This window comes from Talpa occidentalis, unplaced genomic scaffold, assembly GCF_014898055.3.
Source record: "Talpa occidentalis isolate TD23 unplaced genomic scaffold, MPIMG_talOcc4v2.1, whole genome shotgun sequence".
Taxonomy (NCBI): domain Eukaryota; kingdom Metazoa; phylum Chordata; class Mammalia; order Eulipotyphla; family Talpidae; genus Talpa; species Talpa occidentalis.
In genome coordinates, this window is record NW_026555331.1 from 126806862 (window position 1) to 126832843 (window position 25982).

At 34.6% G+C, this 25982-nt stretch overlaps 1 protein-coding gene and 1 long non-coding RNA gene across 3 annotated transcripts in view; one reads left to right on the forward strand and one right to left on the reverse strand.

Moving 5' to 3' along the window:
- The window catches only part of LOC119245829 (uncharacterized), a 139107-nt gene extending 115953 nt beyond the window's left edge, over positions 1 to 23154 (forward strand). For both annotated transcript variants that reach the window (XR_008550825.1, XR_005125402.2), the window contains one exon: positions 22805 to 23154. This is a non-coding gene — a long non-coding RNA (uncharacterized LOC119245829). The remainder of the gene's footprint in view (positions 1 to 22804) is intronic.
- The window catches only part of TMEM168 (transmembrane protein 168), a 36662-nt gene continuing 21295 nt past the window's right edge, over positions 10616 to 25982 (reverse strand). Inside the window, exons 3-5 of the mRNA XM_037511806.2 lie at positions 20753 to 20895; positions 18698 to 18972; positions 10616 to 16292 (exon numbers count right to left, since the gene is read on the reverse strand). Of these exons, the coding sequence (XP_037367703.1) occupies positions 15745 to 16292; positions 18698 to 18972; positions 20753 to 20895 (966 nt within the window). The 3' untranslated portion in view covers positions 10616 to 15744. The remainder of the gene's footprint in view (positions 16293 to 18697; positions 18973 to 20752; positions 20896 to 25982) is intronic.

Below are 25982 nucleotides of genomic sequence, written 5' to 3' on the forward strand. Positions count from 1 at the left end.
AGGACCAAATTGAATGCTGCAATGGGTGTCTGGACCTGACCACCCTCAGGACCCCCTCATTGCATAGACTACATTGGGTCTCAGCTCATCATGATGAGAATGACCATTAAATGTTTGGGCAACCACCTGGTGTTAGAGAGCTATTAGCCAGTGAGCGGGGCACCAGTACTCGACCTTGTCATTTCCCATTCTTCTGTCTCCTCCAGGAGCTTGGGATTCCCCTGGCTGCTGAGAATATCTATGTTCTGCTGACGCCAATATTTAAAATTCCAACCCAAGCTTCTGTTCTGAGCTACAAATCCATATAGCCTCCCTGCCTATTTGACATCTCCACTTGGCTGTCTGTCTACAGAGGCACAGGGCTAGAGCAGTAAATAAAACAGGCCCCAAAAAATTGTCCTTGAGGAATGACATTCTCAGTATTTTCCAGACTTATATTCTAAGTCTGCCCCAGTCAACTGCTCTGGCTAAAAGATTGCCATAGATATTTTTCTTCTTCAGTGTCAGTACAATCATCCAAGAAATCATTTCCTGATCATCTAAAAAACACTCCTAATGGACCTCCTTCTTATACTTTTGTTCTCCTCCATGCTAAGCCAATATGGCTAACTTCATTTTCCTAAAGTGATCCTTGCTTAAAAATTTTTACAAATACAACATGAATGAAATCCAGAGCCTATGAGACCCAGCGTCATCTGTTCGCTGTTTCCCTCCCCAGCATTCACCACTGTACTGAGTTCTAGGCACAGTGACATTCAGATAGTTATTAACTATACCCAAATCTTTGTTTCTTCTTTCTCTTCCCTTTGACTCCATCAACTCCTAATCATTTTCAACTCTCAGGTTAAGCATCATTTTTTCTAACCTACCAGATTATGGATCATTTGACATACACATTTGTAGCATTTATTTTTCATAAATATACTGATGTTGGAATTAAATACTTGTGTGACTCTACCACTGAGCTGTTGACTCCGTTAGGGCAGAAAGTAGATCCATTTTTTTTTTTTTTTAAAGATTTATTTATACAAGCACTGGGTACAGTCAGAAGCGCGGGAGGGTGAGAGAATTCACCAGAGCCAGAGCGGGGAGCAGAACAGGCAGATGGACTGAAGACACTGCTAAGGGGAGCAGCGGGCGGCAGGAGAGGTCTGCGCGCCATGTGGGACTCTCGCCCGGTGGCCGGGGATTGAACCAGCGCTGCAGAGGCTGCGGGCAGCTTCGCAGCCCAGCGCTCAACCGCTGCGCCATTGGGGAGGCCCTAGATCCATCTTTTTCATCACAGTATCTCCAGTGATAGCAGAGTGAATGTAATATGCACTCAATGTTTATATTATTGAGTATAAGAAAAGGCTATCACTCCTCGATATAAGCCAGTACTATAACACTAATAAGATGAAAACTCCACATAAGGAAGGAATTCTAATGGACTTATTTGACAAAAAATAATTTAAATTTAATATTTATTGTCCAGATGGCAAAAATGGATTAATACAAGTGCTGCTGGGGAAAATGAATATTGATAATGAAGTGATAATATAATGATAATGTGTGATAGGAACAAAGAAAGACTTTGTAGCAGTTCCAATGGAAAGACTGGTGACAGAAATGTCATCAAAGATGAGAAGTGACCTTTGTCTATATGAAAGGAGCCAGACCTCAGAGTAATTAAAAATAGGCTCTCTAGGGTCCTATCTTGAAACAGATGTCTTTGTACTATCGTTTCCTGGCATGTGCATATTCAGATGTGGTGGAATAGAGTTATGTAGCGAAGATTCTGATGCTAAACAGGAATGTTTGGGAATCTAGGCAATGGATATGTGGAGAAAGAAGACAATACTGAATAGTTCACAGGCAGGTAGATTCCCATGACTGCTTGTAAATCTGGTTTATGATACAGAGATATTCAATAAATAGCCCTATACAGGAAGAACATGAACATTACCTGCTCACAACTCCTATTGACTTCAGAATTTAAGAAAACAGACTGAGCCAAACAGTGCTTGCAGTGTACTAATTATTTCGTGAGAATAGTATGCCTCAAGGTTTAGGACCTTCTAAATTCTTCATGTGCCTGTTACCACATCACACACACACACCAAGATCCCTCAGCCATAGATCAACACCATAGTCCTTTGTGCCTGCTCCACACTCCCTCTCCACAAGCCTCAATCCTACAGGCACGCTTACAGGATTTGTATTGGGTTGGTTCTGTCTGAATCAGTGGGGGATGGGCTTGGCAGAATCAAGCTCCTGGTGTGAATGCTCTGGTTGAAGGGCAGGTTGGAGTTGTGACACCACCAGTAGCCTTCCCTCTGGCATTTCCAGAGCCAGTGTTCTGCTGTCTGTGTTCCCAGTGAGTCTCAGGAGGTCAATACCAACCCAGGGGCTGAGGGATCTTGCCCGCTACAGCACGCCAGGTTCTGCAGACATGTTTCCCTCAGGCAAGTGTCACACCATTTAGCTCTCTCCTCCCCAGTCCTGCCTCTTGTATTTATAAAGGTGGCCTCCTGGCCCCACCCACAACCTTGAAGCATCTTTCTACCCGTATCTTTATCACTGATGCATGAATCTCCTCCATGTTCCTTCTGGTGCAGTCTGCCCAGTCTGTGATGTCCAAGGAGTGTTCTGGTTTTGTCCCAACCTGCAGGATTCTTTGTAGTACTTGATTAGTTAACCCAGATGATCCTCTGGGCAGTGAAGCAGGGAAGCTCCTCTCATGCCATCTTGGATCCTTACGAGTTTCCTTGTTAAAAGAAATATTATAGTGGATTTCATAAAAATTGAGAATCATAGTAAGACCTTTGCATTAACAACTTTGGAAGAGTATGTAACTGTGTTAGGAGGCAAAGTGCTTGTCATCAATGAATATATTAAGAGACTTGTCTGTCCATTAAGGTCAAGTAAGGACATAGCAGTCATACCAGTTATTTAATAGATTAAATATAAAATAAGTAATTATAAGTATAAAGTTATTCAAGAAGGAACTGAAAATGCAAAAACAAAATAACGTGAGGAAGCTGGGGGAGCAAATAGCTGAACTTGAAGCTTGGTGAAGAAACTCCATGGAACTGAAACTAAGATTCCTACAAAGGAATCTCAAAGCAGCTGGTCCAGGGGTCCCTGGAGAAGCCACCAAAATGAGGGCTTCCGTGAGGGTTTCTATTACCACTTCAGTGTGAAGTGTTGCTGGGTTGATGCTTTCAGGAGCAGAAAGCAGATAGAGAGACAGCTGCAAAGAACAAGTAGTTTCTTTTTCCTTCCATCATGCACTCTCCCTTGAGCACCCACCCACCACCTCCTCATATACACTCATATCAGCACCACCACACACCTACACATACACACACCCCACTGCCATGTATACATCCCCGCAGCATGTACACCACACACACACTCCAGCTCTACCGCTACCACAATTGGTACAGCTTAATAAGGAAGCTTGCTGGCTCAGCAGAAATAACTTTTTTGAATGATCTATATTCAAAAATTATTATAGAAGAAACTGTTAGAATGACTTCATGTTGATCTGAGGTCTCAAGTTTTTAAGGCAAAACTTTAAATGTATAAAAATGAAGAAATAAACCGTTGGCATTTTTAGAATTTTCGTTTGCTGTATCCTCTGCCCTTGGTTTTCACAGCAGTTCCTGTGCTGACTTACATAAAGATAATAAAATCCACTATAGTTTATAGGATTGTTGGGGGGGGTTAAATGAGATAATGTAGAGAATTGAGGAATTAATTATTAGGCTGAAAGCCTGTAGGTGAATGTCTGTGGGTGAGTCTTTTGTTAGGCTAGAACTCAGTGAAAGTCCATTAATCCAAGTAATGATTAGCTCTATTTTGAGGATTCTTTAGGGCTTCCTGCATATATTAGATTTCCTCCAAATATCCTTCTATATACCTTTAATGATAGAACATTTTAGACACAATTTGAATACTCAATTGACCAGAGAAGAGCCTAGAATCAGAGCCAGACCACCCAAACTGGATTCTTCCCCTTTCTTCTTAGTGATCTAGATGAGATCATTGTCTCATCTGCAAAATACCAGATAATAGTACCACCGTCATAGGATTGTTGAAAGAATTAAATGCATTTAACATATGACAAGGTTTATAACAGAAATTGGCTATGTGAATATTGTGATTTGTGGGAAGTATATGTCTAGTCATTTGGATGATCAAAATTTTTCTCATATGCATATTTATTCATCTATAATTTCATTTCACAGCCCCTCCCCCCACAATGTCTTGGAATTTCCTGTGTTAACTGTTATAAAGGTGTCTTTTGCTATGTTAATGAAAATAATTTTCAGAAAACACCTATGTATGGGGGCTTGTTTCCAGAAAAACCAACTTGGATACAGTTGGAACCTCTAGTTCTACCTCAACCCCCCCCAAACCCTGCATCTGCAGGAAGGGGAGAAAGGCTAGAGGTTGAGTTTAGTTGCTAGTGGCCAATGAGTTAATCAGTCATGCATATGTAATGAAGCCTTTTAAAAACCTAAGAGAAGAGGCCTTGAGAGAACTTCCTGGTTGGTGAATATGTTAAAATTTGGGGGAGAATGCCATGCATAGAGAGGGCATGGTCTCTCTGAATTTCCCCCCTTACCTTGCCTTGTGCATCTCTTCCATTTGGCTGTTGATTTGTATCCTATAGTGTCCTTTGTGGCTGATCAGTGATCTAGTGGGTTCCCTGAGTTTCTTGTGAGTCTTCAGCAGATGAATTAGTCTAACATTGTGGAGGGTAACCTGGGAACCTCTGATTCATAGCCCGTAGGTCAGAAGCACAGATAATAATCTGGGCTTGGAACAGGCACCTGCAGTCTGAGAAGGTTGTGGAGATCTGTGATCTATGGCTGGTGGGTCAGAGCATGGGTTTTTCTGGCACTTGCCACTAGGGCCTCGAGTAGAGGGTGGTTGTGTCTTACATAGTAGAAACTAATGCCACATAGTGTCAGAATGGATTTGAATTGTCAGACATTCCTGTCCAAGAGTTGTTTGTTGTAGGGGATGCCTCAATATCCATACCCCTGCTGCAATTGAGTTCCAGATATACCAACCATGGCAATGCTATAGTAGCTCTCATCTAGTGATAAAAACAAAAAATACCTCCCAGATCAAATCAGCTTCTGGAAATTTATTTTTGACTTAATTCTAGTAACAGCAAAACTAGTCTTAACTGGCTCTCCCCTAGATTAATTACAAACAAACTTAAAAAATCCTGTTTGAAACCGTACTTTCTACACTTAGTAATTTCTGTTTTAAAAAAAATTATTCCAATCCCTCCCCTCCCGCCCCCTACCCCTCATAGAGTATCTCTGGTTCATAGTTTTTTGTTGATTTTGATTTTCACTTTCTTATAGTTATTCATTTTCCTGGTCCCTTATTTAAGTTTTCTAGAGTCCTGCTATAAGGGGGGTTGCAATTGTATGGGGAATATAAAAATAAAATTAAAAAAAAATAGAAAAGAAAAAAAAAACTAATCAGGAGTTAAAAATAAATAAATACATAAATAAATATAAAAAAACTAAAAAAAAATTATTCCAAGCTACTCTACATAGTTCCATGGATTGCGTTCTGTGCTGCAGATGGTCTTAGTGTAGTAGTGTCAGAAACTTTGAACCATGCCACAGAGATAAAAGAAAGCAGTGCTGTCTTGATTCCCCCACCCCCGCGCAAAGTATCTGTATAATATGTTGGCAGTTTTTAAGGTCATTTCAAATAGAGTGGCAATAATAGCTGCCACATTTGACATGTAATAATTAGTAATTTGAATCACAAAACAACACTGCCTCATTAGCTTTTGGTTTTTCCTCTGAAGTATTATTATCTGAATATATAGATGATGCAGTGAGCATCATGTTACCAGTTCACCTTATAAAGTTTAATTTTAAACATATATAAAGGGTGGTAGGAGCTCATAAATGATGAACACAGACATTAAAAATCAATTGCTGATACAACTTGGGCATAAAGTTAATGAGGCAGTTTAATGTTTCCTAATAACTTTTCATCTATTGCATGGGATTTTCCATTAGAGACAGGGTTTAGGGACCAGTATGTTATCCTTTTATCTTTAATAGTGATGCTTTTTCCTTATCCAACTGGTTTTCTTGTAATAGCCCTGGAACAAGCTATAGTCACTCCAGTATTATGGTGTATCATAGTAAAATACAATTAACAGAGCACTATAGAAGGCTTTAAGAGACAAGCAGTAAAAAAAAAAAAAAAAAAAAAAAAAAGTGAAGGAAATAAAAGTGAATGTACTTGGAAATAATGGCTTGAAGGAAAACAAGATCTTTCTTGGGCAGCAAAGTTCTCTTTTTTTGGTAAATAGATAATGCAAACCTCATTTCAGTCTATAAAAATAGATCGAATACTTTTAAAAAGCAGTATGGTTGAAAGATAACTGTGCTGTGTAAAGAATCATCACCAATACCGGTTTCTTCCTGGGAAGTCATTAAAAGAGAATTGATTAGCAGGTTTGATATTCTTTGGCATAAATTAGATTTTATTTTGCACAAATCTTAGCTAGAATTGAATTTGCAAATTAAAATGTCTTTTAATGTAATTACATTGTCTTCTAGTATAAATCATTTCAGAAATGAAAACTTTTTCAACAAGAAATGAAAACTATGTTCTTAGCAGAATTAAATGAAGATCCAAGCAGAACTGAAATGCATATGCAGTGTGTACCACAAAATGGAAAAATAGAGGATGCATAACATCTTAACAAATGCTAGCTTTTAATACAAATAACTGCACAGGACTATAAGCTTAGTTTGGTACATTTGATTGAATGTCTGTTGTTGTTTGAGAAATCTGTCATTTTAAAGAATTGGGTCTATTGCAAAACATCTGTCCATCTATTTCCTCTGAACTTAGGATATATTTAAATAGCCTGATTAAAACTTTTTTTTAATTAAATGGTAGGAATTGTTATAGTGGGATATGTATTGGGGGTAGGATGAAATCAACCTACTGTGAATCCTGTTTGGTCACTTTAATCATTGGGTGATAATTGCAAAGATAATCCCAAATACCATCATCCCAAACATTGACATCCCTGAAGCATAAAATCCTAAAATATAATTGTGGAAAAATAACTTTAAAGTTATTTAAATGACATTTATTTACATTTTTAAAGGGGATTTATTTGAGAAACACATCTAAAAACATGACACATCATAGTTGCTTTACAAATAAAATACATATCAGGAGAAATTCCATCTTTCATAAATGCAGATGGACAAAAAGGAATCTCCATTTATTGAGGAAGTTTCAACATTTCTAGGTATACAATGTTTGCAGAGTCAACGTTGCAGTAATGGACTCCCACAAAGTCAAAGTTACCAAAATGCATAAAATGATTTAGAACTCTCTACAAGTCCTTACACAGTTTATCCCTCCATTGTTGGAAATGATGCAAAAATGAAATGTATAGCTTAGTAAATTGTAACAAATACTGCTGCAAATTTAAATATGGATAAAACTAAAAAGGGAAAAGAACAAACCTGAAAAGAAAATTCAATTTGGAAAAGTGTATTACGTGGCTAGATTATGGGCAATTGCACAAAGACAGTTCAAATGAGCTGGATAACTTTTACAATCACTAACTATATTTTGAATTCTTGTTATTGCAAAGATTAGCTACTCTTTTTTGTAGGGCATGGCTCTCCTCTGAGAAAATGTTCACATTAATTTTCCTCGTGCTGCTGATCTGTTTTGAAATTCTTCTCTGATCTGCTATATACCTTGTTAGATTTTCCTGTCTTTTGTACCTTGCTTCTGTATTGCTCTGAGTACACAGGACTTCATTTTCCAAGCATTCACACACACACCACACATTCGACAGAAAGAATACCAGTGGTATTCTTTCAAACAGCAACTCTGTTGTGTAAATATCTTCTTATCCTACTGTGTACCTAATGATTTTCAAACCAGTCAGTAACTTCCTGGTTTCTTTAGGAGAAATTCAATTTTAATTCATTAAAATCTCCTGGAATTGGGCCCCTCTGGTGGTGCAGGTGGTTGAGCGCAGCGCTGCGAAGCTGTCCGCAGCCTCTGCAGTGTGGGTTCTATCCCGGCCGGCCAGGGAGATAACCACATGGCGCAGCAGATCGCTCCTGTCTCGCCCGCTGCTCCCCTCAGCGGTGTATTTCAGTCAGTCTGCCTGTTCTGTTCCCTGCTCTGTCTCTGGTGAATCCTCTCACCCTCCTGCACATCTGGCCTGTACCCTGGTTCTCATATAAATAAATAAAATCTTTAAAAAAAAAAAGAAAAAAAATCTCATGGAATTTCATCAGCTGGAAGGAATGATAATGCACATAAATAACATTTTTAAACTGAAGTTTTCCTCTTTCTTTCCCATGGCCAACTCACTACTCTGAATTTTCTACCAAAATTATTCAGCAAAATGGAAATAACAAACTTAATTGGCAAAACATTGATATACTTTTAGAAGCCTCCACCACACATAATTCCAAATCTGTCTTTAAGGTCTGGGAGTCTGTTGAATTCTATTCAAGTTCACCAGATTTTCAAACGAGCATTTATCAAGTGCTTCACTTTTTTTTTTTTTTTTTTAATTTTTTTTTTAATTTTTTTTTTTTAATTTTTTTTTTTTAATAGAGGCATGTTTTATTTATTTATTTATTTGTGTGTTTTGTTTATACATGCACTGGGTACAGTCAGAAGCACGGGAGGGTGAGAGGATTCACCAGAGCCGGAGTGGGGAGCAGAGCAGGCAGAAGGACCGAAGTACACTGCTGAGGGCAGCAGCGGGCGGCAGGAGAGGTCTGCGCGCCATGTGGGACCCTCCTCTGGTGGCCGGGGAGCAGCCGGGGATCGAACCGGCGCCGCAGAGGCCGCAGGCAGCTTCACAACCCAGCGCTCAACTGCTGCGCCACCGGGGAGGCCCTCAAGTGCTTCACTTTTTCACTCATTAATCCATCAACAAGTTAAGAGCTAGAATTGTTGGATCTAACAGAGGCATGGATTGAATTGTATAGTTGATAAAAAAAAAACAAAAACACAACAAAACAGGGACAGTTTTGAAGGGGCCCATCTGTTGCCCAAAGTGAAGCATGTACTAGTTTTTTCTGTGTTAGAATTAGTGGTGAATATAAGTCTATTTTTTTCAACAAATTTCCAACCAATAATACTTCATCATTTAATGTTTAATAACATTAGTGGAACTTCCACATCACCAAGTGTTTTTGGTTTTCAAATCCCCTTTTAAAATGTAAAAAGATATCTTTTTTAAAGGTTACTTTTTCCAGAATCATTTTCAGGATTTTGTTTTTTTGGGATTGTAGGCTTTGGGAATTTTAATATTCAGAATTTCAACATTTAGCTAACTTTACAACTGATATCATTTTCCTTTTGAGTAAAGAACATTCTTATTTTCTTCCTGAAGTCTGCTGCTTTATTTTTGCCAATTTTATGTTTCATGTATTTTGAAGCTGTTACTAGGTGCATGAACATTTAAGTCCATTGATAGGTAAATATTTTTATCATTATCAAATATATCCATTTCTGGAAATGCCCTTGTCTTCACATTTGAATCGTCTATTAGTACAGTCACACTAGCTTTCTTAGGATTTTTTTTTTTTAATGCTTAAAGTTTTTTAATGCTTAAAGTCTTCCATAGTTCCACCTATGGTGAAGGATCTTCCCCATCTTTTTCCTTTAAAACTCTGAGTATCTTAATATTTAGTGTGTATTTCTTGTAAAGCACATATTGTCCAACCTTGGTTTTCATGTACTAAAGTAGTTCTCAACTAGAGGTGATTTTTGTCACGCCCTAGGCAATATTTGGAAATATCTGGAGATAATTTTGGTTTCACAGCTGAGGCCAGAGAGGTGTCTCTATTGGTACCTAGTAGATACAGACCAGGGGTGCTGGTGAATGTCCTGCAATGAACAGGACGGCCTCCTGCAAGAGTTATTTTGACCAAAATGTCAGTAATACTGAGGTTGAGAAACTGATCTACTTGACCACTTCTGGCTTTTAATTGAAGCTATTAGTTAATTTACATTTAATCTAATTACAGTCAACTGAATGGTTCATTTGATTCATGTGGTATCTGGCTACTTGTTTTCTGTTTGTCTTGTTGGATCTTTATTCCTTTTTTCTTCCTTTCCTATCTTTTGAATGACTCAATTCATTAATCTTTTTAGTGTTTGATCTTTTTAAACTATTTTTATTGGGGATTTACTGGTTTCCAGCAATGTATATGACTTCGGAGTATAGGCGCACAATTCTTTAGATGTATGTTACCACATTACACCAAAAGTCCCAGTAATTTCCCCCATAGCCCATTTGAGCATTCATTTTGCTCCACACCCTTGCCAACACGTGATGTCCTTTTGACATGGGCCATTCTCATAAGTGTGAGATGGTATCTCATTGTGGTTTTGATTTGCATTTTCTTAGATGAAGAGCATTTTTTTTTCATTTGCCTATCAGCCATATGTGTGCCTTCTTTGGAAAAATGCTTATTAAATTTTTCTGCACATTTTTTTGATTGGGTTTTTCTTGTTTAGTTGTATGAATTATCGTAGATCTTGGCTATCAGTCCTTTGTCAGGTGTATGGAATGGAGAAAATACTATTACATTATCTCTTTTTCTTAGGCCTCTTTGTTTTAACATAACTCTTGTTCTTCATTAAAATTTTCATTTAGGTTTGTATGAGCGGTTCCCTATTTTGCTCAATGACTATGTCATCTGTTGCTGTCATTTTTTTTAATGCTTAAAAGTCTTCCAGATCTGATTGATGGAAGTTTCTTCAAGCTGACTTTTGTGCCTTTTGGACTTGTCCCTATCATTTCTTGAGCACTGTTTGCTTTCTGGAAGTGACAGATATTCTAGTATCATCTTGTCCTTTTACTTCTCCTGCAAAAGGAATCAGAAGTATTCGATACTTTCTCCAATGGAGTAGTGGTGAATAACATTCAGGAAATTCTCTATAAAGGAGAATGATAGAAGTCACGATCTGGGATTTATATGTGTTGATTGCTGTTAAGGCTCTGGTAATAGCAAATTCTCTAAGTAGACGTAGCTAGGAATTATTTGCATGAACACACTCACATATGCTTATACAATTAACTTCTACTATGTTCATTCCTAAATCTTTATGATACGTCCACTTCCAATCCAACACCTTAAAGATCATTCTTGTCTCTACATCTCCACATTTGCAGTTCCCTTTTTAACAGAAGAAATCACTATCTTTTATGCATATTCTTTAAAAAAATTTAGTAACATTAATTTACAACTCTGTTTTAGAGGCATAGGATCTCTCCTTTAGTTGTTGCTACCACACCACACCCACCTAAACACACTCATCCATTTTGGGCATTTAGGTTGTTCCCATAGCTTGGTTATTGTAAATAGTGCTACAATGAACACTGGAGTGCATATTTCCCTTTGAAATAGTGTTTTTGTTTTCTTTGGGTAGATGCCTAGGAGAGGAATACTTGGCTCATATGGTAGACCCATTTTTAATATTTTGAGAAACCTGAATGTTTTCCGTAAGGGCCAGACCTGTCTACATTTCCACCAACAGTGTATGAGAGTTTATTTTTCTCCACATCCTTGCCTACAAGGTTTGAGGTGGTATCTGATTGAGGTTTTGATTTGCATTTCCCTGATAACTGATGATGAATATTTTTTTCATATGCCTGTTGGCTCTCTGTATGTCTTCTTCGGAGAAGTCCTATTTGGCTCAATAGCTGGCAGCCATTGTCATTTTTATTATTGGTGAAATAGTTGCTTTATGTAAAAAAGGAGTCAAAGGTTAGTGTTGCTGAGAAAGGATTATCTCTAAGTAGGAGAGAAATAGGAGTATGGCTATTAGTCCATGTGGAGATGGGTTATAAATGAATACCCCTCACCCCATCTTCCTTACCAATAACTAGTTGTGTAGAATAAGAAGTCATTATAAGGGCTCCAAAGTCACATGATTTAGACTAAACATTAATACAAAAGTTTTTAGCAATATATTGAATGTTTTAATATAAAACATTTCTGGCTTACATGGAATAAACACTGCTGGTCTAGGAAGATATGTTCATTTATTCCTGGCACACTGTTAAAAAATCTTTGATTTGTGAAAGATTGATATTTTTCAGTATATTCCAAGAAACAAAATTCTACTAAAATCCACTTAAATTTAAATTCATAATAGAAATGGGTATTTTCTAATAAACAAATCAATAATTGCTCAAAACTATTACAAATATTACTATTTAGTTGTTTCATCCTTTGACTATGTATTAAAACTAGTGAATAGGGAAGATATTCCAAAATTGAGCTGATTTCTGACTTTATAGTGTCATCTCTTGATATGCATAGGCAAATTGCTTCATCACTTTTTAATTTCAATTTGTGATAAATTTACAATCTCTCTATATCCTTTTAATAGGAAAATAATTCAATCTTAATTGTACTGAAGTCATGAAAATGAACTCAATCACAAAAAGCTACTTTTTGATGACATCAACTATGTTTTCATTTAAACTTGCCTGGAAGTTTTTCATTCACTGATCTTGACACTACTATTTAACTACAAATGTGAGATATGTTTCCCTTTCACTAATTCTATAGCAGTCTAGGAATTATTAATGAGGATTTTAAAATATCCACTTACATAAGACTGTTAAAAACTATAGTAATTTACAGTCATTACTCCAATTTATCCTTATTCAAAAATCTTTTTTAGTCAAAAATATATTCTAAATATTTCCTTATTAAGGGCAAGTGACTCTTGTGGGTAATTATGTGCCAGAAATAACAAGACTTATAAGCCTCTGCCTGAAAAGAACTGACAGTCAAGATCTGTCAGTAGTTAAGAATGTGTCTTGTTTTAGAAACAACTAAACTTTGAGTACATATTATCGCATTCTTAAAATCAAACCATTTCCTTTTGGTGTATGTATATATAATATCACATCACCCATGGAAAGGTAATGTAGACCATTACTTCAAGAGACTAAGCTCTAAAAGTGGAAAAAAAAAAAAAAAACATTGAAAAGGTATATCCAAAACAGCAAATGTATTTAAGTCCAAATTTACAAGCAAAATACAGATACAAATAAGATTCTTATAAAGATTTTACTTAAAAAAAAAAACAATTACTGCATTAAATACAAGTGCCTTTTGTTTAACAACTTTTTTAAAGCATAGACTATGAAAACACTGGTCATAAAAATGGTCTTCTGAAAAATTCTCTTCTGTGGTTTTTATTAAGAGTAAGAGAAAGCTATGCAAAGGTTAATCTAGGTATTCCAGCAAATAAAAGTTTAATCAGAGCAAAATAAAAATAACTGAAAAGTTATGGGAAGTGAAAGATGTTCACTTCTTAATTTATCACTTATCACTTACTGGTATATACTTTTACAAAGTTTTTAACAGGGTAGTGCTTTTGTGATTTTAACAAGTTATCATCTAAGGAAACAAATCAACATGTTGAAAATATCTCCAGGCTGTCCATTTCTTAGTGGAATGGGTATAGTTCTGCCCCCAAATAATTCCTATTTCCAAGAAACTCCTTCCTAAATATATGCATATAAAATGAAAGCCATAAGACAATTAGTTTCTTTAATTGTCAGATCTATTTTTTAATCTTTAAAGGTAACCATTTATCATGCTTATAATAGTTTCCATATTAAATATTTTGAATCTGGCAGCTTAAAGATGCTGACAGCTTTAAGATGCTATCTCGTAAGAGTCATCTGTAGTTTATTTGGGTAGGAAAATTAATCAGAATGAATATTCTATAGCTTTTTGGTTATTAAATTGGCTCAAGTCACATTTTTAGTCTAGACCTTTTTTGGTTGTATTTTTACAGATACATATTAAAAACTGCTACTGTTTTAATGTGCTTTTAAGTACCTCATTAATAACACTTTATAAAGAATGCACAAATACCTTTATACTTGGCTTTCTCAGAGTAAAGAGACATGCTTTAGGTTAAAGCTAACTGGCTCAATATTGGCTCAGAAATTTAAAAGATTTTATTTAATGTTAACTTTTTTTGGGTACTTATACATTAACACTCGGCTTTTCTACTATGCTCTTTCTGAAGAGTAGAATAGTAATGAAATACTACAGAATTTCACATGGGTGATGTTGATAAAAATATAACCAAATACTGGAAATTTTCAAATCAACCGTCTATGAACCATACATAAACATTTTTCTATAACTTTTAATACACTAAAACACTCAACTGTTATTTGAACGTTACATGGAAAAATCAACAAAATCTTATTCAAAGCATTAGGAAAATCATATTCAAAACACAGAAATAATCTGATACTGCATAGATAGTGGTATACAAGATCCCTGATCCTAAGTGACTTCTTCCTAATTGAAACTTTAATTTTCAAGTTGCCAGGTAGAAAGTGGTAAAGGCATTATTTTCTCATTGAGGCTGGATAAAAAAGGTTTCAATGGAGAGAAGTCACACCATTTAAACAACAAAGATCAGATTTATCCCCCAATTTAATTCTATTTCCCTCTTGTTATTTCTCAGAAATCAAAGTTGTTATTTCTCAGAAATCAAAGTTTAGAATTTAAGGATTATTGGAAGGGAACAGGAGGTAAATGACCTCTATGGAGATATACTGATCAGTGCCTATCTTATTCGGACAAAACACTGAATAAAGTTTAAAAATTGCAACCATACCATTATGCTTAAGTAAAATTGCCAATGAATAACTTTTTATATAATGTATTATGAACTTACAAAAAGTAATACATTACCTGTATATAAGAAAAAAAATGACCTGTTTTCAATTATAACCTTTAGTAGGGGGAAAAAAGTCATCATTAATGTGATTTGAAAAACAATCTTCATGGCACAGCATTAAAATTACAGGGGTCAATCATTTTTGAATACTGAAAAACAGCCTATAAAATCAAAAATTGCTAATTTTCTTAAATAGTACTTTTCAAAAGGGCAGATAATTTATTCAGAGGGAATTTGTAGGTGAAAACACTGTTCACTAAAAAAACCCCCCAAAAAAAACATTGTTACCCTGAGAAAGATTTAAAATTGCCAGTGCTTTGAAAGGCCCCTAACAATGTATGAAAGAATAACTTGTAGGCTCCAGTCTTTTACAGTTACCCATACAAAGAATGTTTTGATCTAAATGGTAGTTGGAGATTCTCTGGCACACTGGTTAACGAACGGGTCATAACCAAGACATCTGAATGGAATGGACTATAAGCAAATTTTGCATTCACTTCAGGCAGACTTGTTTTTTTTTCTTTTCTAAGAAGGCATCTATAATTCAACTGGTCTTGGACTCAAACTTATGTTCACAAAAAAATCTGTAAGCAAATGGGTGGTTTTCTTACATTAAAACATGTTGGTCTATATTCTCTAATTTATGCCTAGAAAATAAGGCATTAGTACTTCTTCATTGGCCATGGCAGCATAAACAGTATTTTCTTTTTAACCAGAGGCATATGCAAACATTCCTCAAAGTGCATTGTTATTTTTAATATCTATTTACAGAGTCGATTTTATGACTGCCCAGATACTTTTAGTATAAAATAATGCTTATTCCCAACACCTTATATATATCATAATTACTTGGGAAAAAGACAAAGTGAGAGCAGCTACAGAAGTAGCAAGGTATTTTCCACAAATAAAAATACAATATACAAAAAAATGGCAAGTTAGTGATAACTGGTAGTATGAATTCAATATTCTACTTTGGGTTCCAAATTACGATTTGACAAGTTTGAAACCTTGTCCTGTGTCCAGCACAGTAGGAAGAAACCAACTCATTTTTAATCTTTTCAAGCACCTAAAACAAGTTTTGCAGATCCAAAAAAGGTTCAGACCACATAACCAATTTGCTAAATGCACTACTGGATACGTAATACGAGGAAAATGTAACATCCAATGCTTGGCCACATCGCTTCCCGTTGGCAAGTGTAAAGTGTAGTCACTCCACCGTTTTGACACACCATATACTGCTTTCACTGTGCGCCCCTTTTCAGTCCAGCAGATGTTACTGTTGGAGTTGCAGTTATATTCTACCCAGTCTTTCGTAAAATCACCAAGCTGTGGTGGGTCAGCTTCTTCAATATCTACTGTCTTTGTCATCTCTGCTCCTTGCACTGCAATATACTGGTCATTGATTTTTCTCACTTCTTTCACCCAAGGGGTTGAATTCTCACTGTCTAACACGATGATAAGTCGGGAACAGAAGGAACCATTCTTTTCTCTCCACCACTCTAAAAGAGTGTCAAGGCGTAGAATGTCTCCGCCTATGAGCAACAGAAAATTCAACAGTGTTAATTTCCGAAGTCTCTCGTTTAGAACACTCATTCTCTTATGTCTATTTTCTTTAAATTCCTGGAATTCAATATGTAAGAAAAAAATACAGCTTTTTATTCAAAGCATTTTTTCAGAAGAATTTTCAAAGACTTTTCAATTTCAAGTGAAGAAAAAAGTCATCCTTGTTACATAAAGGGTATGTTATGTAAGAAAATTGTTTTTAAAGTTAAATCTTAAAAGTTTAATTATAAAGTTAAAATTATAAAGGACCAGCAAATTAAGGCTTGTGGGCCCAAACTGAGCATGCCACTTATTTTTGTATCATCAGAGTCCCCGTGGCCAGGCTGAAAAAATTCAAATGAATATTCTGACATGTGACAAGTATAGAAATTTTAACTAATTTCCATAAATAACATTCATGTACATTCTGTCCATGGCTACTTCTGTACTACAATGCAGAGGTTAGTTGCAGCAGGGGGCTTATGGCCCACAAAGTCATACCTGGCCCTTTACCGAAAAAGTTGCCAACTGCTGTTTACACCCTGAAAAATTATTACCTTGTCTTCATATGTAGGTTTCTAGTCTACCTACAGCCAAGAAGTTTAGTAAGAGTTTAGAATGGACTAGTTTTTCAGTTTTATACCTGAAAAACAACAAAAGTTTTAAAAGAAATAAAAATGTCTGAAGTAAATAAACTTCTGACCTAAAAAACTTAAAGCTAGTAAGTTTTACATTTGGTTCATTGATTGGGTTTTTTTTTTGCATTTATTTTAATTTTTGAATATAATGCATTAAAATATTTAATTCCCAGCACTCTCATATTTTGGGCCTCAGGTAATTACCATCCTCACTCTAGTCCTGACTCTGAATAATGGTACATTGATAGTCTTTCCAATTCTAGATTTAACATTTTTTTATAACAAAATTGCTTCACAAAGAATCTTAAATTGAAGTAACATTGGTACTCCTGACTTAGCAGTATAGATTCACATCACGCCTACAATAATCCTCCACCATAATATTGACAAGAAAATGTTTATTTTAGGATAAAAAGCATGACATAGAAGTGTATCTACAAAAATAACAGTGGTTCCTGCTGAGTGTTTGGATTTCAAATTATGCTTTAGCCTATATTTTCCAAAATTTTTACATTGAGCATATGTTACTTTATAATTAGAAAAAATTTACCAGCACAAGATCCAGCAGTCTCAGTTCAAAAGATATATTGAATAACCATTTCTTTGCTTAACTATAAAAATGATCATACTAGAGAATTATTTAGAATTTTGACTCTGTTATATATCCTGGCCTCAGTTCATATTACTATTTTTATGAATAACTAATATTCCTTTATTTAAGTCTTTAAACAAGACAATGAAAAATCTGTTTCATATCATCAGTCGTATTATTTCAATACATGGCCTCCATGTATTACTAATGTGTTGCTTCACAGAACCTATCTTGCATTTGGCTTTTGGCCCAGATGCACAAAGTGCTTACACTTATCTCAGATGGTAACAGCCATATGATGCAGTTCAAGGAATTGAGACTGCTTTTTAAAGGCTTTGTTTTTCTACATTTTTTTAATCACAGATAATCTATAAAGCAGTTTTTCATTTCTCTTGTCATTATCATTGTTTTTCACTTTCAAGCAAAAGAGGCAAAAATATGTGAAACCCTGGAAATGTAAGACGACTAAATATTCTAAGGCACTGTGGGTAAAGGTATGGAATAAAGAGCAAATGCAGATTCCCACAATAATTAAGTTCTGGATCTGTTCTCCACTTGCTAACTTAAATAAAATCCAGTTATGTTTCCTAATGTAGAGCTTTTTAGAAAAGTGACTATTAATAAATTCTTACAGCTTAGAGTACTTCATTACTTGATATGGAATGGATTATAGCATTTTCTTCAGAGCCAGGGTGGTTAATTCTATTCTGAGGTAGAATCAGTCTTCCAGGATTGTCTCAGGCAGAAAAGGGCAGGAACTCACTGAAAAAAGAGCTCAGTCTCTGGTTCAACCTGGTCATCTGCAAGTGGGTGAGGTCATGAGTGTACAGCTGCTGAATTATGGGGCAAAACCTACTCTCACAAGGCAAACAACGGCCATGCCAAGCTGTGCTTTTACCACATTTTTTTTTTCTATTCTTTACAATAAAGTGTCACCTAGAAAGTTACAGTAAATTGAACCTTTACCATTTATTTTTAAAAATGGCTTTGAAAATAAATTCCAGAATATTTAAGAAAAAAATTCAACCTTTGAAAATTTTGCATTTGTAATCCCTCATGTAAACACAAATTGCTTTTAAAATTATTATAATCAATCCCAGCTTTTAGGTGCCATACTCTGCTTCTGTAAATCTGACAATCGTGAAAGTGCCAGAGGTAAATTTACCTGCAAGGGCCCATTCTCCTGTACCATGGGTGTGCCCACTGTAATATAAAACATATGTGTCATGTCTAGGTCCATCCACAGTTCGAAGTTCCAGGAAAGCTTTCAGTTTGGAATGTAGTGTATCAAGAGACAGTCCACTTGTAGAATAGTCACATCCATAGGTCTCAATCATATGATGAGCAAAAAATCTTTGGATAGCATTGAGCATGCCAGTAGACCTCAAATTTAAGTCCTGTACATGTTCTGGTGGAAGAAGTGTTGGCTGACCATCAGGACTGAAGGAGAAAAAAAAGGATTATTTTGGCATTTAAGAAGTATGTTTTTATCACCTTTTTTGGCGGGGAGGCATAGAACTGGGGTGTAGGCGATGAGAGGATTTGTCAGAGACAAAGTGGGAAGCAGAACAGGCAGATCTACTGAAATACACTGCTGAGCTGAGCAGTGGGCAAGACAGGAGAGGTCTGTTGCGCCGTGTGGGTTACCCCCTGGCCGGAGCTCAAACTCCGGTCATAATGGTGATAGTGCTGAGACTTAACTTCTAGACCACCAGGGAGGCCTTTTTGTCCCCTTCTTAGATAAACATAAAGGAAGGATAAGCGTCATAATAGTTGATGCAAAGTAAATGTCAAGATTTTCTAAATTGTTCTAAAATTCTTGCATTGCTAAAAATTAACCTTGGAAAATCAAAACCTATTTATAAGAAATACAAACCGAGACCCTATTCCTAAATGTAGTACTACTCTTTATTCATCTTATTACTGAATGAGAGATACTGGACAACATTTTTTCAAAGCACAATTATACAAGTAATTTTACCTCAAATGTTTAAAAAACATCTGGGTAAGGACTATAATTATTTTTATTGAGAAGGAAATCTTAATATAAAGCAATATTTTAAATTCTATATTCAATGCTAGTATTAAAAATTCATTAAAACTGTTCAAGTTTTACTAGCTTAAGGTACATAAATGAAGACATTTACCTGTTAATGTCATTTTAAAATGTACATTGGCTTATTACTACTGAACACTAATTGAAGACTTAAATTTGATCGTGGAACAAATGTAAAATGGTACTCTAGAAAAGACGATCAAAATACTATCAATAGTGAGGTAGACAAAGATCATCATACATATCCAGAAAAAGAATTTCTATCAGAAATTTGAAAACTTTGCTCTTATTACAATGTTATTCTATTAACACTTTAGTTTTCATTGAAAGAATAAAACATTTTGTTCCATATTAATGTTAATCAATTACCAAAAAATAACAAGCTATAAATAAATCTACCTGCAAAGTAGTGCATCCACTTTTTTTCTGCACAGTTGTCGTATCTTACTTTATGGGTCCCTTCTAAGTTTCTTTTTAACTTGGAGGAAAATATTTATTACAAATAGTCTTTTGTGTTTTATGTCAAATATTTGAAATCCTTTTGACTGCATGTCCTCCCAGCTGCCATCAAGGGAAAGTATGATGAAAACTTGGTCATCGGAATCCATTTATACCTAAGAACTATTTTTTCTCTATCTCTAAGGTTTTTGCCTGTAACAGTAAAATTTACCAATTTGCTGGGATAAAAAATTTCACTGCCAATCTTGAATTCTTGGTACCTGTATTTGTACAACTAGAAAATGTCATGCCAGTTTTTACATTATATTCTATTACATTCCTGACATGGGTAAAGTACTGTGTCATTTGCATTTTGATGTCTTGATAAGGACATTGAGGTGCAGAGAAGTCATAATTTGTCTAAGGAAACAGATCTAAAACTTAGGGTTTTAAGGACCATTGTATATTGTATTTTATGATACTGTTTCATGGACTATTTTTTTAAACAATATCCCTTTCTGAAGAAAGGGTATAACCTTTACTTAGAAAATTCATATTAGCTGATTTATAGCTAATATAAACTATAATCATTTATAAAAATATATTCAAATTGAACCCTGAAGATTTATATATAATACATAAATGTGTTTCAAGAGCTATCATGTTTATATTCATATTCACATAAATACTAAGAAAATATTAAGTAGCTATTACTAATTAAATTACCTGCAGAAGTTAGTAGGAATCACAATAGCATATCCAACAGATGTTCCTCCCAAACAGTTACCCAATTCATAGAAGAGTCCATGAGCCATGGATTCCAATGGCAAAACAATTAGAAACATACTCAAGAATACTCCATTTGCTGGCTGAAAGAAATTTAAAACAGCATTTTTACATAACGGGTATGATTGTACTATGTGCTTCTGTACATTTACATACAAGTATATATACACACATTTTTGTCCCTACAACAAAAAATGATGAAAAGGACAACAGATCTAAAAACAGTTGAAGCAGACAAGTATATAGAGATGAGCAATGAACTCTAAATTTATGTCTAAGTCTCTTGGAAGCTGTGGCAAAAATACAGTGGAACATATTTTTGTGTATTTGTCAAATGTCCCATCCAAATCAACAATAACCACACTCATATGCCAGAAAAAATCAGAAATGAAATTCTTTGCTGTTAAAATTCACATGCCTTAAATCATTTTTCAAATAGCACACTCATTTTGAGAAAAGGTACTTTCGAATAGGGGCCCTTTTGCTTTTCCTGTGAAAAGTCTAGAAATCACGAGAATATCTTACAGATCCTAAAGCTATTAAAATGAATTCCATTCTAATATTGAAACTTAGAACTTTTCAATTTGGAGACATCAGAAAATACAAAAAGTAAAATAATCAATTCCATCCATACAGAGCTAACATTTTGAAATGTTTCTGGACTTCATGCAAGATATATTCAATTTTTACCAAAGAGGAATGATATATTAATGTTGTATAATCTATTAATACATAAGCTAATAATTTTCCATTATGTTAAAACCAGAAAGAATATCAAGTTCTGATTATTATGTTAAATACTACTTGATCATTTGAGATTCATCTTTGGTGAACTGTTAAATATTTTGCTGACTTTTCCATGGGGCCAACTTAGTACTGATTTACAACTTTACTTCTCAATAAATTTTATATAAGTCTTCTGTGAGTTGTACTGCAAATACAATTTCCCTTCTGTGACTCCTTTAATGCTGTTTTTTGCTTCTTAACTGTAATATTGTCAGTTTACATCTTAAGAAATCTTCACCCAAAGGTCAAAAAGGTATTTTACATTATCACCTAAAGGCCTTATTTTGGTCTATAATCCAAATGTAATTAATTCTTGTTTATGAAGACCCAACTACTGGAAAAAAATCTAACATTCCACTTTATAGTGCCATTTTTGTCACAAATCAAGTATTTCAGGGATCTGTTTTTTTTTTTTAAAGATTACTTATTTATACAAAAGCTGGGGTACAGGCCAGAGGCACAGGAGGGTGAGAGGATTCACCAGGGACAGAGTGGGGAGCAGATCTACTGAAATACACTGAGAGGGAAGCAGTGGGCGAGACAGGAGAGGTCTGTCCTGCCATGTGGGCATCTCCCTGGCTGGCCGGGAATTGAACCTGCGCTGCAGAGGCTGTGGACAGCTTCACAGCACTGAACTCAACCCGCTGAGCCACCGGGGAAGCCCTTGTGCTTTTTTCTGTTCAACCGATTTATCTAGCCATTCAAGTATTTCTAGGGCCTTCATTTCTGGGACAGTAACACAACAAAAATAAGGTCTTATTGCATCCTTATTTAAATCTTATCCTTTTTCCTACATACAGTTTTCTTTTACCCTCTTCTGTATTCCTTCTTGCATCATTTCTTCTGAGCTATATATTCAGTTTACTAATACTTTAGCTTTGTCTATTAAGCTTACACATTGGGTTAATTTCGGATTTTATTTTATTTTCGGATTCTGAAACTTCTCTTTAGAATTTTTTTCAAATCTGCCCTGTCACATTTTATGGTTTCTGACTTTCTACATTACGTTCCATCTTTGCTTTTTTCAACTTAGTAACATGATTTTCTGTTTGATAACTCCAATACCTGAAGACTTTGTTGGTACTGCTGTATCTTACTCTAAAGGTTGTGTGCATGTGTGCACCTGGTTTTACATATAAATAAATAGCATGTAAAAGAAAAAAAATGACGAATTTGAAATTGATGATTTTTGTTTTGTTTCTACAGGGAGTTGGGCGCATTACCAGTCTACGTATCTTAATCCAAGTCAGATCACTAACACGGCACAAGGTCAGGATGAAAGTTTATGAGAGGACTGTAATACACACGACTCCATCCTTTTCCTTCATCTAGTATACATCATCTTAAAATGGGAGTTAATTTACTACCGTCTTTGATGGCTTTGATTTTTGCTTCTTTTGATGGCACGAGAAGTACAGCTCAGTACTGAAAAACTTTCCTATATACAAGCAAATGCTTACAGGGCACAGTGTTGTCTTTCTGTCTCAGAAGGTATAATGATTTTCCATTTATTCAAGTTATATTTTACAACCTTGGTTGGAGTCTTAGTGTTTCTTTACAACAATTAAAATTTTTAAAAATATTTCTAGATATTTTATGTTCCTGCTATTCTGTGAATGGAATCATTTCCATTATATTTTCTTACTGATTTCCTTATTGATATTTGCATATTTACATGTTACTTGCTGCTTTAGTATTAATAAAAACCTATTTTCATTATAAACACCTTTCATTTTGTCTTATGTAACTTGTGTAAGTCCAAGAGAACCTACATAGTTTTTATACTTTAAAGATACAAGGTAGTTTTTACAAATATGACTATAGCATTTTCAATTGGTTTTTTTTTTTTTTTTTGGTTAATTCCTGGTATACGAGGTTATAATATTACTCATAATTTCATTACTTTCTTTTCAATTTCTATATTACTCATAATTTCATTACTTTCTTTTCAATTTCTGTAACTTCCATTATATATGTTGCTCCACTACAACAGAAAATGCTTTTGTCAATAAAACCCCTATTTACATCAAATGACTACTTTCAAATTTTTACAGCCATTCACATAAAACAATTACTAAATAACAAAACCACTATGATTTCATTTCTACCTTCAACTTCACTGGTATATTAACTAGTAATTTTCTAATCAAATAGCAATATAAGAAACTGAAAAATTCACTATCTTCTAATTTATATCAAGGATCACAAATGCCTCCTAGGCCAGAAAACTAGATATGTGAAGCTGCTGTTGAAGCAACAGGTAGTAGTATGGATTTTAAAGAAAGATGCAAAGCTATCTAAAGACACATGTTAAAAAAAAAATGTTCTGCCAAGTAAGACTGGCCTATTCAATTATCTTACAGGTATGTTTATTTTGCTATACAGACATAATTTAAAGTTAAAATACATAACAAGAAATCCCAGCACATTAGTCTGAAAATCAGATGTGTTCATTTTTAGAAGCAAGAATGAGAAGTTCAGGTGCTTAAATAGCTTTTCTATACTAAGAGTTATGAGGAAATTGCATGACATACAGAAAAATTAGAATAGGGATACAGAATGAGATATGTGAATTGTAAAAAAGAATGTATCTGAAAATGTTCACCTTCTGTTCAAGCTGCTTTAGTCAAGCCTTAATATGCTATCATTTTTTTCTATTTCCTACAGAAGAAAATACCTAGAAATTTGGTCCTATTTTCTAAATATCAGATACAGAGACTGGCTTTTCTTTAAAAATTCATGTGCACAGAACAGCTTTTACTGATTTCTGCATTAAAGGATTACAAAACTTACCAGTACTAACATTTCTGTTGTGAAATTAAAATATAGTAGAAAAAAATACTAAAGACTTTATAATTTAGCAATCAACTACATATGTGATTAATGTCAATTATTTATTGGTAGGTGACTCAAGTGGGAAATCTAATTAAAAATTCCAATTAAAATAATAACTGATAGTGATAATTTAATAAATACCCCTATGTTGGTTAGACAACACTGACAATATTTAATATAACAGGCCTAAGCAAGCAGATATTCAGGTTTACTGATTTTTATGGACAACAGGTGATGGGGGCTTTTTTTTAAAAAACCAAATTTGTGAGAAAAAAATTAACCATATGTACTTAAAATAACTTAATAGAAATACTTATTGTATCAAATAACACACAAAATAAAAGTGACTAGTTTGAACACATGGCAAATATGTCCAGAGCAAGCCAAAATAAATTTAAGATGTTTTATCCACATGTCACTTTCAGAAAGTTTAATTTTATTGGCAAGCAAAACGTATATTCTATAGCTTCAGCCTAAAAGTCAACTGTGACTTTGGTATATTAATATGCTAATATGTATTTATTTTATTGATTTTTTATTTATTAATATACTAATATATAATTTGGTAAATTAGATTTCAAACAACTAAATGTAATAAGATAAACTCACTTAGCCAAAACCAGTAAATATAGGAACTTTTTTTCCCCCTTGCTTTTCATTATTATCCTATGTTCACTTTTAAATTAAGACGTGGTTCAACTTTCAAAGCAGATATAAATTGAGCATAATAGAAAACCACCACCAACAAAATCTTTAAGTACTATCCTTTGTATAAAATAGTTACTATCTATTTAGTTCTCTTCAGCTGGGTTTTCAAGTCATGGTCAAAATATTCAACACTTCCATATCTTAAAATTTCTCATGTAATAGAAAATATTTTTATGCAAAACAGATGCCAATGTTGGAATGTCACTTAAAATAATCTGGCATTTACATAGGAGTCATGTAATAAATACTCGTTAGAAGTACTTTTGTATGGGTCACCGTAAGCAAGCTAGGTTTGGGGAATATTAGACCCAGAACATGTAAAATGCATGCTACAAAGCATTATATAAATGGAGGTAATAATAAACTCTTCTATGTGAGAAACCCAAGAAACAATAGGTAACTTCCAAAACTCAAGCTCTGGAGTTGACTGGTTCAACCCTAACCCAGTCACATACCATCTGTGTGTACACAAACAAATTAACCTTTGAGTCTTAATTTCCTGATTCTGTAAAAAGGGAATAGCACTTATTTTATATTATAAACTTATTCCATAGATTTATAACATGTGAAATGTATCACAATAAATGGTAACTCTGATTTGTAATGAAGCATGCTGAAATTTGAGTTCATTGTAAGCAAAACACAAATCTAAACAACTAGTATTTTTCAACTACTCAATAAATGTCACTATTCAGGAGATCTCTAGAATTGCTAAATCCCTAATGGATGTCATAGAATTTTTTTTTTCAGTAGCCTCAAAAGAGATAATAAAAATGAAAAAAATTTAAGCCTCAGTCCTGATAATGGTGGAACAACACTGGTATAGGACTCAAAACTCAGT